Source organism: Anas platyrhynchos, chromosome Z, assembly GCF_047663525.1.
Source record: "Anas platyrhynchos isolate ZD024472 breed Pekin duck chromosome Z, IASCAAS_PekinDuck_T2T, whole genome shotgun sequence".
Classification (NCBI taxonomy): domain Eukaryota; kingdom Metazoa; phylum Chordata; class Aves; order Anseriformes; family Anatidae; genus Anas; species Anas platyrhynchos.
Window position 1 is genome coordinate 36,586,051 of NC_092621.1, and position 15,276 is coordinate 36,601,326.

Consider the following 15,276-nt stretch of genomic DNA (forward strand, 5'->3'; position numbering starts at 1 on the left):
CAGTGTTCAAGTCTGAACTTCCATTCTGTCTTTCAAGAAAAACTTATATCCTAAAAAAAATGAGGCTCTCATTAAAGTTTATGCTTACCTCTCTCTAAGAGAGAAGGGCCTTTCATGTCTTCAAGATTTTATAGTATATGTTTTAAAATTTCATCATGTGGTTTACTACTTCTCAGACATAATTCTTTGTTGCAAACTATAAGCAATTCCTGGTAATTTCAGCATAGCACAACCTCCCCCTTCTCCTTTACTAGGAGAAGAGAAAAATGGAATTGAACTGTCTGGACTAAGCAGAAGAATGGAGAGCCAACTAACAGCCACAAAAAAGATCTCAGAAATAGGGCAGAGACACAAAGCAAAAAATAAGATAAGATAAGATAAGATAAGATAAGATAAGATAAGATAAGATAAGATAAAATAAAATAAAATAAAATAAAATAAAATAAAATAAAATAAAATAAAATAAAATAAAATAAAATAAAATAAAATAAAATAATAAAGATGCAGGAGACTTCATCTGCTTGTTTAAAATTTCCTGCCCTGCATAGCTAGAAAATAGATACAGAGGGGAGTATTTACATTAAAGAAAGAGGGGAGGTGGGTTGTCTGGATATTAATCAGCCAGTTTTAGTTTAACTCAAATAAACCTTCCTCCTTACCTTTTGGAAAGAGAGCACACTGCTGTCATGACAGCCATAAATACAGAAGGTTATTTAATGGGTTATTATACTAATCTTATAAACCAGTTGTTGAGGCCAACAGCAGATTGCAGCTGTTATGCAGCTTTCACATGAGTTAAAAATCAGTGGAATGTCATACTGTAAGAAGTCTTGAAGGACAGGAATTCAAGACTGAACAGTTAAGTTTTGAAATGCACTAGGAATAGACCTCATGCAGCTCAGAAAAGAGAAATATGAAAATTACAAAAGGAAGAAAAGACAAAGCAATCAACTGGAGAAATTCTTATCTACTGCACTCAAATATCCACTATTTTTCTCACTAATACAAACTCCTTTTTAATAAGCTGAATTTGGATAAATATTACATTTGGATAAATATTTAAATAATTCATAGCCACTGATATCTAATATGCATAATAATATCCTGTAAATGAAGATCTTGAATCATTTTCTGCCGGTGAAGACTTTGCCATACTATCTGACACTGCCAGTAGCACAGTCAAAGCTCAGGCAGACACTTAAACCTAAATCCTCCACATAATGTGCAAGTACCTTATTTTCCTGTTGTAGGGTGTAGGAAGGGACAGCTTTTCAACCTCCATACAGTAATTCTAAATTGTTGTTTCCATGTCTTTTGTATAAATTTCTGAAAACAAAATGTTTCAAGAAAATGCTGAAACAAGTTTAGTGTTTTTGTTGTTGTTTTGTTTTGTTTGTTTGTTTGTTGTTTGTTTTTTGGATTATTATCAAAAAATGTTGCTTCTACTTCCCAAAATATTTTTGACATTTTTTAAAGTCTGCTTTGACATCCCTGTTTTTTTGTTTGTTTTTGTTTGTTTGTTTGTTTTTGTTTCTTTGTTATATTTTCTTCTTGGCTGAAAGTAGACTTTGATTTCTACCAAAATTCACAAGTAATTTTTGCTGTCATTTGCCATGGTGCAAGTGTGATGCAAGTTGACTGACTCTCATCTCCCACAGTGTTCACAGACATGTGGAGGTGGTGTCCAGAAGCGAGATATGCTTTGCAAGCAGCGTCTGGCAGATGGAAGCTTGTTAGAGCTGCCAGAAACTTTCTGCTCCATGCCGAAGCCAGTTACCCAACAAGCCTGTAAAAATGAGGACTGTCCCAATGAATGGCTTCTCTCTGACTGGTCACAGGTATGTTCTTTATATGCATAAGTATTGATTGTGCTGTTCTGGGTGACAAAGTTTCTCAGTTGTCTGGGATGAAGGAGCCAAATGTGCTCAGACTGCACAAAGTTTACTATGCTCAGTTTTGTCCTATAATCTGTGCTTATCATCCTGGTAGGGGATGTGACCTCTAGCTCAATGTGTATCTCTGGAGGTTGCCTCTACAGATGTGGTTTGCCATCCAGCCAAAGCATGAAGACTTTCCTTCTGGCATAAACACAACCCATGCTCAAAACAATAAATTCCTGCTTCTGTCCATGCACAGCCTTTGCTTCTGTTCATGCAAGGCATCCACGAGGAGTTATATTCACTCCACCAGGCTCAATGTTTTTTTTTTTCCAAAGTCTGGCACTGTGAAGGCAGTTCAATTGTCAATAATCTTTTCCTGCTGGGGGCCACTCTAGCCTTTTCCTATGATGCAGAGAAGAGAAAGGAGGAATTAGTCCAGTCTGCTATAGGCATATCACAGAATCACAGAATTTCTAGGTTGGAAGAGACCTCAAGATCATCAAGTCCAACCTCTGACCTAACACTAACAGTCCCCACTAAACCACATCCCTAAGCTCTACATCTAAACATCTTTTAAAGACTTCCAGGGATGGTGACTCCACCACTTCCCTGGGCAGCCTGTTCCAATGTCTAACAACCCTTTCAGTAAAGAAGTTCTTCCTAAGATCCAACCTAAATATCGTTACAGATGCCAGGCCTCTCTCACTCTAGGATACTGCTTTTGTCATGTTAGTTAGTTACTTCCGTCCTTCAATTTAAGAATGGCAAAACAAATTCTGCTGAAGACTCTAGCATTCCCCTGGCTCCCTTTCCAGTCTCACATGGCTTAAGAAAAAATTTCTTTATGTTTATGACAGCACTAAGGAAAATACAATTTAATATTTTATTGCCAGTAAAAAGAAAACCATTCCTGCTCTTGCAATCTCTACCTCTGCTCTCTTGGTTCTCCTTCATGCCAGCAGGCAGAAAGTACCTTAATTGTAAAGGAAACACCTGTCACCTCATAGAGCTGTCTTACCTGCAGCCTTCTCGTGGTGATCTATCCATATTTCACTCAAATAAATGGTTGTTGTTACAGAATCGCAGAGTCACGGAATTGTAGGGGTTGGAAGGGATACATCCATTCTGGCAGTGAAGGTGGCAACTCTGGTCCTAATCTCTTTTCCTTCACAAGTTGCTACATGGTTTAACTGACATCATATTATTCATATTTCTGAATTCTGGCACTTTTTAAAATCAAATCTGACTTCACTCTTCCCTCTCCATCTCACTTGGAGACTGTCTTTTTGCTCTTTTCACCCTCAGTTCTTTTTCTCCCCCTCACTCCATCTCCAACCAGCATGTGTACCACACTATAGCAGTACACATGGGATCTAGTGCAACAGGTGCGTGTCTGAGCTACCAACCTTACAATGATCAGCCTGCTTTCCAGCTGTTTCACAGGCCACCATTGGTGTCCCAGTGCAATGGCCCATATCCTCAATTACTGTGATTCTGTTTACACAAGTACATGTATAAAATAAAATATACCTGCTTACTTCCTGCTCACAGATTTAATCTGTGAGGTGCAACTCAACATGGTCTGCTCTTGGCTATGACCAGGAATTTTTCAACCCAACAGGCACAAATAAATGGAAACAACATGCAAAGACAAGCTATGCATTATAGTGGAGTACTGTTAAAAGAAGGGTCTAGTGTTAAAACCACTAGATAGAAAAAAGGGGGGACAGTAAGATTCAAAACTGAAAAGGATGGAAATACCTGTTATTTCATCTCCCTACTGTGCCTGCATCATCTGTAGCTGAATGGCCAAGTGCTGTTCTGATTTCTTCCCCTGTAATATACTGAAAGCTGTAATTGACCCATATGGTGGTATGAGTACGCAAAGTGGGGCTGGAGGTAAGGGTGAGGGTGATGGACAAAGAGCACTCCTTTGCTTTTAATAAACTTTGTTTCTAATGTTTCTCATTCTGTTCCTAGTGTTCAGTGACTTGTGGAGAGGGAACCCAGAGTCGAAACGCTATTTGCAGAAAGATGCTGAAAACTGGGGGTTCTGTCATCATCAATTCCTCACTGTGCCCACCTTTGCCATTCTCATCCTTGATCAGGCCTTGTGCACTAGCTGCCTGTGCAAGTAAGTGAAAAAGACAGTTAGGAGTGTCTGGGGGAAGGGGATTTGAATATCCACTGCTAAGGAATTCATGCTGTCATATGCTCCATAACCTCTTGCACAAAGGTTGCTCAGTATTGCAGAGTGGTGGCGGCTCCTCCTGCTGCTGCTGCTGTTTTTCTGTGTCTGAGCAAGCATGCTATATTCAGGAATAAGACAAGTCAGTGGATAAAAGCTATAAATCTTACTGTGGAACTGGTTCTAATCCAGTGTGCCAGAAGGGAGTTACTGGTTTCTGGAAGAAATGGACCAAAATTCTGACCCAAATCTAGATCTAAATTTCACAACTGGAACATAGAGACTTAGAGATATAGGACAGCAGCCTGAGCTGCAAACAAACACTATGCTAGGATAGCTACAAAGAAAATGGTTGGTAAAGAATTTTGCGGAAGATCAACTTTAAAAGTTTTTTTTTTTTTTTTTCATTCTGTCACTTGGAATTCTCTGTAATTTGGGATTTGTAAGGAACCATGCAACATAAGTTGGATGTATTTTATGATGATATTTCATGCATTTTCTGCTGCCTTTCACAAAAGCAGTAGTCTCCCTGTATGCCCTTCTCTGGCTTGCAGCAAGACAGCTGGATATGTGAAAGATTGAATGGCAGCCTAGCTTTAGCTTAGAGTAGATTATGAACTCTAAAACCTGTTAAATGTTGGGTATGTCAGGGAGAAAATAAGATGTGATATTCAAAACCAAAGGTAGGGCCAAATGTGGCATGGTATTCAATAATAGTATACCTGTGCTGTTTGGTTTAGTGTTTTGTAACAAAAATACCTGTCATAAAGATCTGGAAACTGGAATTTTCCACTTTAATAGTATATACCCTGTATTTTTAAGCCTATTCCTGACAGTTTTGTTATGTTCAATGCTATTCCTTGAGTTAGCATTGTTTTCGCTCCTCCTTACGGCTGTGATCTGCAAGATCACATTGCATTTGAGGTTTGGGATGGTAAACACATTTCTTTTTTATGTATTTATTAAGTAATAGTCTTTATTTAAATACTTTAACAACAAGAACTACCTTTCCATTGGATTTTTCCCCCTCACATAAAGTTTGTCTTCCTGGCACTTAGGTTCCTGTATGTACCCTGGACAGGACTACTTTTGCATTCCTAAAGTGTGTCTTGTTATTCCTTTTACTGTGATTGGTCCAGCTTAACGTTCAGCAGCTGGTGGCCAATTTCTCCCATTACCATCTAATGGGTCAGACACTGCCAGCACCAAAGTAAACTGCTTGTTTTTTTTAATGGTAACACATACTAATGGTATTAATGATATTTCAGGGCACAACAGGCCAACTCATAAGCAAAGTCCCCATATTGTGGCCGTAAAGAAAGTTTACATCCAGACAAGGAAGCAGAAGAAGCTACACTTTATTGTGGGTGGGTATGCATACCTGCTACCCAAAACCTCCGTTATTCTCCGCTGCCCCACAAGGAGGTTCCGGAAGTCGATGATCACTTGGGAGAAGGATGATAAGAGGCTCATCACTTCAGCTCACATCACTATTGCACCCTATGGTTACATGAAAATCCATCGTTTGAAGCCTTCGGACACTGGGACATACACCTGCATAGCAGGGCCAGCCCGTGAACGTTTTGTAATTAAACTAATAGGAAGCAACAAGAAGCTCATTCCTGGGCAGCCAGCTGTCATTAGGGAGGAAGAGTCCATGGGAAAGGCCAGCCTAAATGAAGCCTTGCGAACACAGGAGAAACATGTCAATGGGATTCTCTTCAATGGAAGCAAGGCTGAAAAGCGAGGACACATTGCTGACCCTAGCAGCTGGTATGATGATATTGTCTCAAGGCTGCTACAGCACAGGGGTTGGCCAGGGGAAAGTCTGGAGTCCTGGGAAGACCAGGAATCCATGGAGAGAAACATATCCTCAGAGGAAGACCAGAGCCGGGAATATAACCTGCCATTTACTATGGTCACAGAGCAGAAACGTTTAGATGATATCATAAGGAATTTTTCTCAGCAACCTGAGGAGCTTAAAGATATCTACACTGAGCAGCTTGTTGTACAGCTGGCTCATGACATTTTTAGGAGTCACTTGGAGCATCAGGAATCTGTCCTCAAAGCATCAAGGCGAAGAGTTGACTCAACTTCTGTGGAATACCCTTTCCACAGACGAGTTTCTGGATTTACTAGCTCCCTGAGGACATCATCTGCTGAAGCACTTCTTCCCACTTCCATGGACATGACAAACAGGTTGCGCAGACCTCATCAAAAGCCTGCCATCCTCCGAAAGATTTCAGCAGCACAACAGCTTTCTGCTTCAGAGGTTGTCACCCACCTGGGACAGACAGTGGTCCTAGCCAGTGGCACACTGAGTGTGCTGCTTCACTGTGAAGCAGTGGGAAACCCAAAGCCCACCATCAGCTGGGCTAAGAATGGAGAGGAGGTGAAATACAATGATAGGTAAAATAAATTACTTAACTTTAAGAAAACAGTTAACATTTTGACTCTGCAGTTTCCATGCTTTAAGGCCTATCAACCGTATATGCCAAAACACATTTTGCTGTAGTCTGGTTTCACAGCAGAAAGTAGAGCTATCACATGAGAAGTGGCAAACTATAACTCTGCAGCAAGGTCTGAATGCCGAGTCACTCTGGTATGGCAAAGAGAAGCTTTACTTTTGTTTCAGTAAATGAAAAGAAGAGGTTGTAAAGTACTGAAATAGGTATGTATGTAATGTAGTCAACAGACCACTCCATGTCTGGAGACTGGGAGCTTCAGTGTATTTCCCTATTTGAAGGTGGAGGTTTCTTCTGTTAAGACTGGTTTAGATATAAAAACATTGAGTATATCTGTGTTTCTTCAGATTTCAGAGTTAATGCATTCAATGGGTAGAATGAGTTTGTGACTCTTTCTTTTACTATTTTAGACTGGTTCCAAATTTAGAGGGATGTTCATGAAAGGAATTATGTCAATACACACTTTTGTGACTGATCACAGAGATACCCGAGAACAAATCTGAAATTTAGTTTTCTGTCAAGCAGTGTGCAGTATAGTTCCCTGGGGAAGAGTCTTCTGCATGAGAAATGAACTGCATTTCTTACAGTGCTCCATCAGGGTCTCTCCAACATGGTTATTGTATCAGAATGTGGAGGTAGCGAGGCTTCTGTCTTCCACACATGTATCCCTGTGTAAAAATGCCCCTGAATAAAATTCAGTGGGCATTATAAACACCATTCCCTATGTATGTTCTGATAGAGGCTGGAAACCATGTTAAGAACATAAAAAGGACATTAAACTATTAGAGAGTGTCCAAAGGAGGGCAGTGAAGGTGGTGAAGGGTCTATAAGGCAAGACGTTATGAGGAGCAGCTGAGGTCCCTTGGTTTGCTCAGACCAGAAAAGAAGAGGCTGAGGGGAGGCCTCATGGTGGCCTACAGTTCCCTCACGAGGGGAGCGGAGGGGCAGGCGCTGAGCTCTGCTCTCTGGGGTCAGCAACAGGACCTGAGGGAACGGCATGGAGCTGGGACAGGGGAAGGTCAGGCTGGGTCTTAGGGAAAGGTTCTGCACCCAGAGGGTGGTCGGGTACTGGAACAGGCTCCTCAGGTCATAGCACTGAGCCTGTCAGAGTTCAAGAAGTGTTTGGACAATGCTCTCAGGCACATGGTTTAATTTTTAGATAGTTCTGTGTGGAGCCATGAGTTGGACTTGATGATCCTTGATAATTCCAACTCAGGATATCCTATGGTAAAGCTACAGTAGGGAAACATCTTTTGAATTTGAGGATGGTTACAGATAACCTAGTATTTTAATTAAGTTGTATCTGTACTGAAGGACATAACATGAAATGGCTACTTTCATTTGAAAATGAATGTTGGTCATTTTAATGATTATTACTGTGGAACCATACTTTATGGCTAATTGGAGCTATCACAGTCACCTCAACATACTGATGTTTAAGCATTAGTCATCTAATGTGAGTTGTTACATCCTCACTTGTACAAACTCTCTGTGTGGAGCTGTCTGCCCCTAAATGTAGCCTGAGAATTTGAGTAACAAAATACTTCTTTCAATGTACCACAATAATAATGACCTTTTTCCTGTGGGTAGCCTTTATATACAGATCACTCCATTTATATGTGTGCAAGAGTACACAAAAAGAGACTATTGCAATACCAGTCACATACATTACTGTGTTGATAACATTCATTTTTTCTCATGTGTGTACTTCAGATTTTATGCTTTGGTCTTGTTCTGTGAGGAAGTGGTATATAAGAATAGGTTGTGGATGAAGCAGACATGTTAACTGACATGCTACAACAAAACAGTCCAAGGATTTGCTAGCAACTCTTTCTGCACAAGACAGTGACCTCAGTTAAGACATCTGACTGTAGTTAGCAGATGAGCTTTGGAAATGAGAAGGCACAGAGTCAAGGTAAAAATTAATTTCTATTGTGGTGCCTGTGGACTGACAGTGAAGTCTTGATTTGGCGAAGATACATTACTCTTTCTGTGTACTTACACAATTAGGTGAACTACTTTTTCACTTTGGCAACTGAACCATTCTGTAATCATTGCTTTCCCTATTGTACCAAGTTTTATGTTTTTGTTTTTTGTTGTTGTTGTTGTTGGTTGGTTGGTTGGTTGGTTGTTTTTGTTTTTTTTCTCTCTTTCTATGTGTGATGGCTATTATGTATCATGGCATTCACATAAAAAGTAGAGACTTTTGAAGGGGGAGGGGAGACTAAGAGCACGAATGTATCTCTTATAGAAATCTCATGCAGTCTTAATCAAGACTAGAGCCTATCATATCATTATTTGGCCATACTCCTGTGAAAATATCTTCTTGGCCCCCCAGAAGCTGCATATGTAGATTTTCATTGCCAGTGGTTACATCCTGATGGCACTATGCCTTTAAGTGATTATTTTTTTTCTCTATTTAAAATGACTTTGATTTCTGTAGCATCCTTGAAAGGGAAGTGAAGTTACATGAAGTCCTTGTATGGTTAATGCTGGCCCCTGTGCTCATGAGAAAATTACAAGTTTGACTCACACAAGCAGTCATCGTGTAGCAGCAGATTCATTTAGTTGAGAATAAAATAGTCTTATAATTTCTGAAATTTTAGTTTATATTATATACATACATCTTTTACTTTATAATGGCTTCCAACTTTTCTTTTCCACTCAGTTTGGCCTTAAACAATATACTGTATTTCTGAATTATCAAGCAACTGTGTTAGCTTAAATTTTCTGTCAGAAAAACTCAGGAAAGTGCATTTTATTTGCTGATTAGCAGCATTAGTCATTGACACCTCTTCCTTAATGGCTGAGGCAATTTTCACTCTATCAAATTCCTTCTGTATTCATCATTCATGCTTCCTCCAGGTCAATGGGTAGGGAAGGAAACAAGCAGTACTCTGAGCTTCAGAGATGCTCGGAATCTGTAACTTTGAAGTTAATGGAAGCTAAGAAATTATGGTGCATATAAAAGTTGGTTTGCAGATGTTTTTCTGGTTTCTTGACAGCCATGTTCTGGCTTTGGCTCAAAATGCTTTTGCTGGTTGCCAGTCAGCTGTGTAAATGAAAGCCATGGTTTAAGTAGTCTCCCAGTGTATTGCTGTAAACTGCAAGGTCATCTGTGTGTGGTATGCTTGAGCTGTCTTTCAGATTCATAGGTTTTTTTTGTTTGTTTGTTTGTTTTGGTTTGTTTTGGTTTGATTTGTTTGTTTTGTTTTGATTTGTTGTTGTTGTTTTGGTTTGGTTTGTTTTTTTTTTACTTTGCCAACCTTTGAATGAAAATAAATAAATAAATAAATAAATAAAAATTAAAAATTAAAATAAAATAAATTTAAAAAAATTAAAAAAAAGTAAAAAAATAAGCAGTTTTCCGCCCCACCTCTGTCTTACTGGGAATAAAATACAGATGTGCCTTCCTCTACCAGTATGGTAGAGCAGTGCTTTCAATGAGGGGAGTCAAAAGAGTCATGCTGCAGTCCAACTCATGCCCTATTAAGTATGCCAAGACTGGATGTATGTGTTTTGTATTTTTAAAGTGTAAACGATTGGGTTTAGGTTGGGTGATGGCTATTTGAATTGTCTATTACCAAATATTGGTATAAAGTCACTTTCACATGTCTTTGCTGTGGGTGTAGTCTGGATGTTGTCATCGTGCCATGGACATCATAGAAAGGTGTCATAAAAATGAATGGCTTTCTATTGCCTATTTCCATGAGCAATGTTATCCATTGAAAAGCATTTATGTCTACTGCTCTGTAGCTCTACTTGCAAAAAAAATGAATTTGTTTAGCCCCAGTCTGTGTACTGTTACAACAAAATACAACACAGGCCTAACAAAAATGTTTGCTTTTAGTTATCAGTAGAATGAAATTAAATGATACAAAAAGCTGCAGAATTTGAATATATCTGTGTGGTTGAAGTAAAAGATCTTTGACTTGTATTTATATGTTCAACTTGAATGCATATTTAACATCAATTTTCCTATTCTATTCTAAAGTTAAAATGTTGGGTTGATACCAACATGGATTCTGAGTGCAGTTTCAGAGCCTGCCAATATCCATCCCAAAGTCTGGAGAGTTCTATAAATGCTGAAAAATGCTTCATAAAAAAATATATATTAATTAATTAATTAATTAACAACAACAGCAACAACAAACTCACTTCTCTAGAAAGAAATTTTAAACATGAAATTTGTTGAGGATTTTATGCTTTATTCGATAAGACGGTCAACAAATATCTTTTTTTCCAAGTATGCTGTGACTTTCATCAGTGGAAACCCTTCAGTACTTGATAATTCAACTTTTCTAAAATGGCAATGTATTTTCTTAGCAGACATGAAGCAGACTCTAAACAGTGGATGCTACAGAGTCTGTGGTAGGTGTTTAGTCACCAATCTGAATTAGTCACTGAATTAGTCACAGATCTAGGTCATGTAAAATATATTTGTGTCTTGGAGACAATGCAGTATGAAGTAACTGAGATGAGGCTGATTAAACATTAAGCTGTATTATTTTAAGTCCATAAATGAGATTCTGAAGACATGTTGGTGACAGAAGAAATTACTACAGATGGTATTTTTTTTCACTGCTGACAAGCAACTCAAAACCTAGCAAAAATAGTAATCTATGAGCAAATAGGGAATCCAGCCAAAATCTTTCTATACAAAAGTGGATAATGAAGTATCTACTTTCAAGAAAAGCAGCTATGCCAAATTGTGACACACAAATAATAGAATTATTGAGAAGAGGATTTTTGCTTCCTAGGGAAGGACATTAAAAGGTGAAATGAAAAGGTGAGATGATGGATCTATGTTGCAATTTTTATTTCTAAAATTAGTTACCTGGCCTATTCCTAAAAGAAAAAAAAAAAGAAAAAGGAAAAAAAAAAAAAGATTAAGAGCAAACAAATTATGATTTTTTGTGTTTTACATGTTTTAATATTAAGAAAGCTCTTTTCTCAACCTGAAGGTGACCAAAACATTTCTAAAAGCATTTTTTTTAATGTGCACGCATATTTGATGTTGGACTGACTGATCAGCCCATATACTGTATTAACACACATGCAAGCAGTATACACATAGTTTTAACTATTATGTGCTGGTATAACTGGGCCAAATTCTGAAGCTCTAATGAATTCCATGTAGAGACTGAGTAAGTCAGTCCTAAAACAAATTTATGCATGATATTGATTCATGCTGAAAGAAGTTTTGTAAGTAAATAAATTTTCTGGGTGCTAGCATTGTTAGCAGCAGCTAACTAGAAATCTGCCCTGCTAAGTGGTAAAAATTAAAAGAACCTTAAACTCAGAAGTGCGGAAGAGATTCTTCTAAGCACTCTTTTCATGGTTGGTGGGTAGAGGTTTTTTGTTTTCTTTTGTTTTTTGAGTGTGGGTGTGGTTTTGATTTTTTTGTTGTTGTTGCTTGCTTTGGTTTCATGGGGTTTTTGTTTTCTTTTTTGCTATGCAAGCAAAGATGCAGTTTAAAGATGATTAATGTTTGTTTTGTAAATATGCATTTTACTAGGCACTTGCAAAATTCCTTTGACATAAGACAGCTCTCTCCTTTAATTATTAATTATTATTATTATTACTTTAAAAGGGTCAAAAAAAGAAATTCAACTCAATCTTTTTCTATAATATATTTTGATGGGTGGCCCTAATGTGGTTTGTTTTAGACAGCTACCACCCACAGTGTTTTGAAAGAATTCTTCTTCTGATTTAAAGCCCATGAGACAACAGTTCTCAGTCAAGGGGATGAGGGAAAGGAACTCATCAATTCCAGTATCTGAAAGCAGACTTTTTTAGCAAGTGTTTGACAGGCATATCCCTCCCTTACTTTCACCTTGGAGGCCAATGACAGCCCCAGCTAAGAATTTTACGTAGAACAGCTGCTGAAAGTTTCTGATGAGAAAAATAATTTGACTTTAGGTTTTTTCGTCAGTTTCAGCTAAAAAATTTAACAGAGGAACACTAACAATGAAATACACCATGCAGAAAATGAGGATACATGAACATGAACTGATGGAGTTACGCCACCATAAAAATTAATTGTTTATGAACAGAAACATCAGAGTGTTAAGGCTGTATTCATCCCATCTAACTGTGGGCAGTGCACTGAGATCACGGTCAGCTCTTCCTATTGGCAGAGATGGTTGACTCAGCCCAAGGAGGAGCTGAGTATTCTTTTCTGTCTTCACTGACTACTAGGGGAGCAACAAAACTAAGTTTGCACAAACTGCCTAGTAATCTAAGAATATGGAGTCTATTTCAAGCTCTGACACTCAGCCTATGAGACACTTCACTTCTTTCTGCCCAGCTTCAGCAGGTTTTATGACTTTTATATGCAATGTCTTTTTCTTTGCTGTTGTTGCTTCTGCTTTGCAGAACTGGGAGGCAGAAGCTAGGCTAGTCATTTGACGACATCACATAGGAACTGACAAAGCAAAGGAATAGGTTTTACTTGCCATAGACGATGTTCTAGATGTGGGGAAATCATTCTCTAATACACATAGCAACATTAGCAGAAATGGGAACTAGATTAAAATATAGTTTAAATAACCACCACTTACTGTCACTATGTAAGTCTTTGAACTTTGTAATAGACTTTCAAATATAACCTTAGGGCCTGAACTTTAAAAATAAATAAACAAATTAAAGATCACCTAAATCTGTAAAAATCCTAGTAAATATATTCATACTCACACCAATTAAGAGACCTCTATCTCCTTCTTTCTGCTTTACTCCAGGATGCTTCTTCAGCCTGATGACTCCTTGCAGATTCTAGCGCCTGTGGAGGCTGATGTGGGTTTCTATGCTTGCAATGCATCTAATGCTCTGGGATCTGACTCTGTGTCCATTGCTGTCACTCTAGCAGGTAATGGTTCACTGTCCATGATTGCACAATGGTGCCTGCCACTTGTGTGTTTCTGGAGAGAAATAGTCTGCGGGATAACAGCTGGATCTGGAAGGTGGTTGGGGAAGGTGGTTTGACAAAGGTACAAGTCAGTGAAAGTTCAGGGAATGTGTTTTGGAAAGCCCTGAGGCATAGCCCAATTTTCACAGACAGTTCATGACATTTGTGTCTTTAGGCAAGTGATCAGTACTTTTTCTCACTTGCTAAAACTGAAACGCACTCTCAAGAAACCGCATATGCTCATTATTCTCACTTATGGGCAGTGCAGTTCAAGCTCTCCTATTTGTATGCCTTGTTTTAAAACTATTGCTGGTCTTTTCAAATCTGACAGACTGATCCAAGAACTTACTTGACTGAAAGTTAAAGAAGTCTACAAAATACCAGAGATGAAGAACTAGTCCCATGTATGACCGGGCTCTGTATTGTGTTTGATCCACTGTGACACCTGCATAGCTGGCACTCTCCATCACTGTCAAACAGAGGTTCAGAATATATGAACTTCTATACTTATATTTCTCTAATAACAGTTCAGTTCTACAGCAGACTAAATATACTTTGTATGTTTAGATTTCAGTTACAAAGAAATCACACCCAAATGTAACTCAAGGAAAATCAGAAGTGACGCATGAATCCAGTTTCTTTAAAGTAGATTGGTAGGCAGAGTCAGCAGGCTCACAACCACATCTGGATTAGTAGGAGAGGCACACAACAACAAACATGAATGAGAGACAATTGGGTAAAGACAAAGGAAGAGAAGGGAGTTACAGTTAAGGACTGTGACAAGACATAGAGGTTTTGGAGAAGCAGGATCCTATTTATTACAAAGCTAAAAGGAGACACACCTGACACCTAGGGACGTGGTTTAGTGGGTGACATTGGTAGTAGTGAGATGGTTGGACCAGATGACCTTGAAGGTCCCTTCCAACCTTTATGATTCTATGATCAGGAATGCTAGAAAACTTATTGATTGTTCAGACCTCTCCATTTCACTGTTCCCTCTGAAGAATGTGAAAGCATTTGAGTGGCTCCAATGTGCAGGCCATGACAATCACCTGTATCCATGTATGTTCAGAGGGAGAAATTGTTGTTAATGAGCTTGATTTTTGTTGTTATTGTTAGCAAATAGAGAATCTGGGGCCAGATAAGCATAAAGACAATATAAGTATGCATCAATGGCCAGAAGTGAAGCTCTCGTGATCAACACACCAACAAGAAGGAGACCTTGTCTGCCCCATAGAATAAGAACACCTGAATCTTGCAGGGTAGAAAAGGAAGAGCTACTTACCACATGTAGACAACCCAGGTAGTGATCCTTTTTGCACTACTGTAGGTCAGGATATCTTAGCTGAAGCCAGAATAGCAGGGCAATGGTGCTGCTGCTAAAGCACTGTAGTGTTTTACAAGGAGCAACTCCACAGTAAACTGCTTGTGTCGCACCAGTAAGAAACCGAAGATGAAGACAAAAAATGGTCAGTCAAAACTGTTATCCTGTCCATGTTGCTCCAGTCATTTTAAAAATAGTAGTCTTTGCACGAGGTAATTTTTGGAGACAAGTTCATGTGAAGCTATAGAAAAATAACCTGGGCATTATGTATATACAGAATCACAGAATCATAGAATGGTTTGGGTTGGAAGGGACCTTAAAGATCATCTATTTCTAACCCCCCTGTCATGGCCAGGGATACCTCCCACCAGACCAGGTTGCCCAACGCCCCATCCAGCCTGGTCTTGAACACTTCCAGGGAGGGGGCATCCACAGCTTCTCTGGGCAGCCTGTGCCAGTGCCTAACCATCCTCTTAAGAAAGAATTTCCTCCTTACATCTAATCTAAAACTC

General features: G+C 38.8%; 1 protein-coding gene across 6 annotated transcripts in view; it reads left to right on the top strand.

The window, feature by feature from the left end:
- The window catches only part of ADAMTSL1 (ADAMTS like 1), a 487,860-nt gene that overhangs the window by 426,432 nt on the left and 46,152 nt on the right, over positions 1–15,276 (top strand). For all 6 annotated transcript variants that reach the window (XM_072030863.1, XM_038170180.2, XM_072030865.1 and 3 more), the window contains 4 exons: positions 1,659–1,838; positions 3,861–4,014; positions 5,337–6,477; positions 13,274–13,401. In XM_072030863.1, coding sequence (XP_071886964.1) covers positions 1,659–1,838; positions 3,861–4,014; positions 5,337–6,477; positions 13,274–13,401 — 1,603 coding nt within the window. The remainder of the gene's footprint in view (positions 1–1,658; positions 1,839–3,860; positions 4,015–5,336; positions 6,478–13,273; positions 13,402–15,276) is intronic.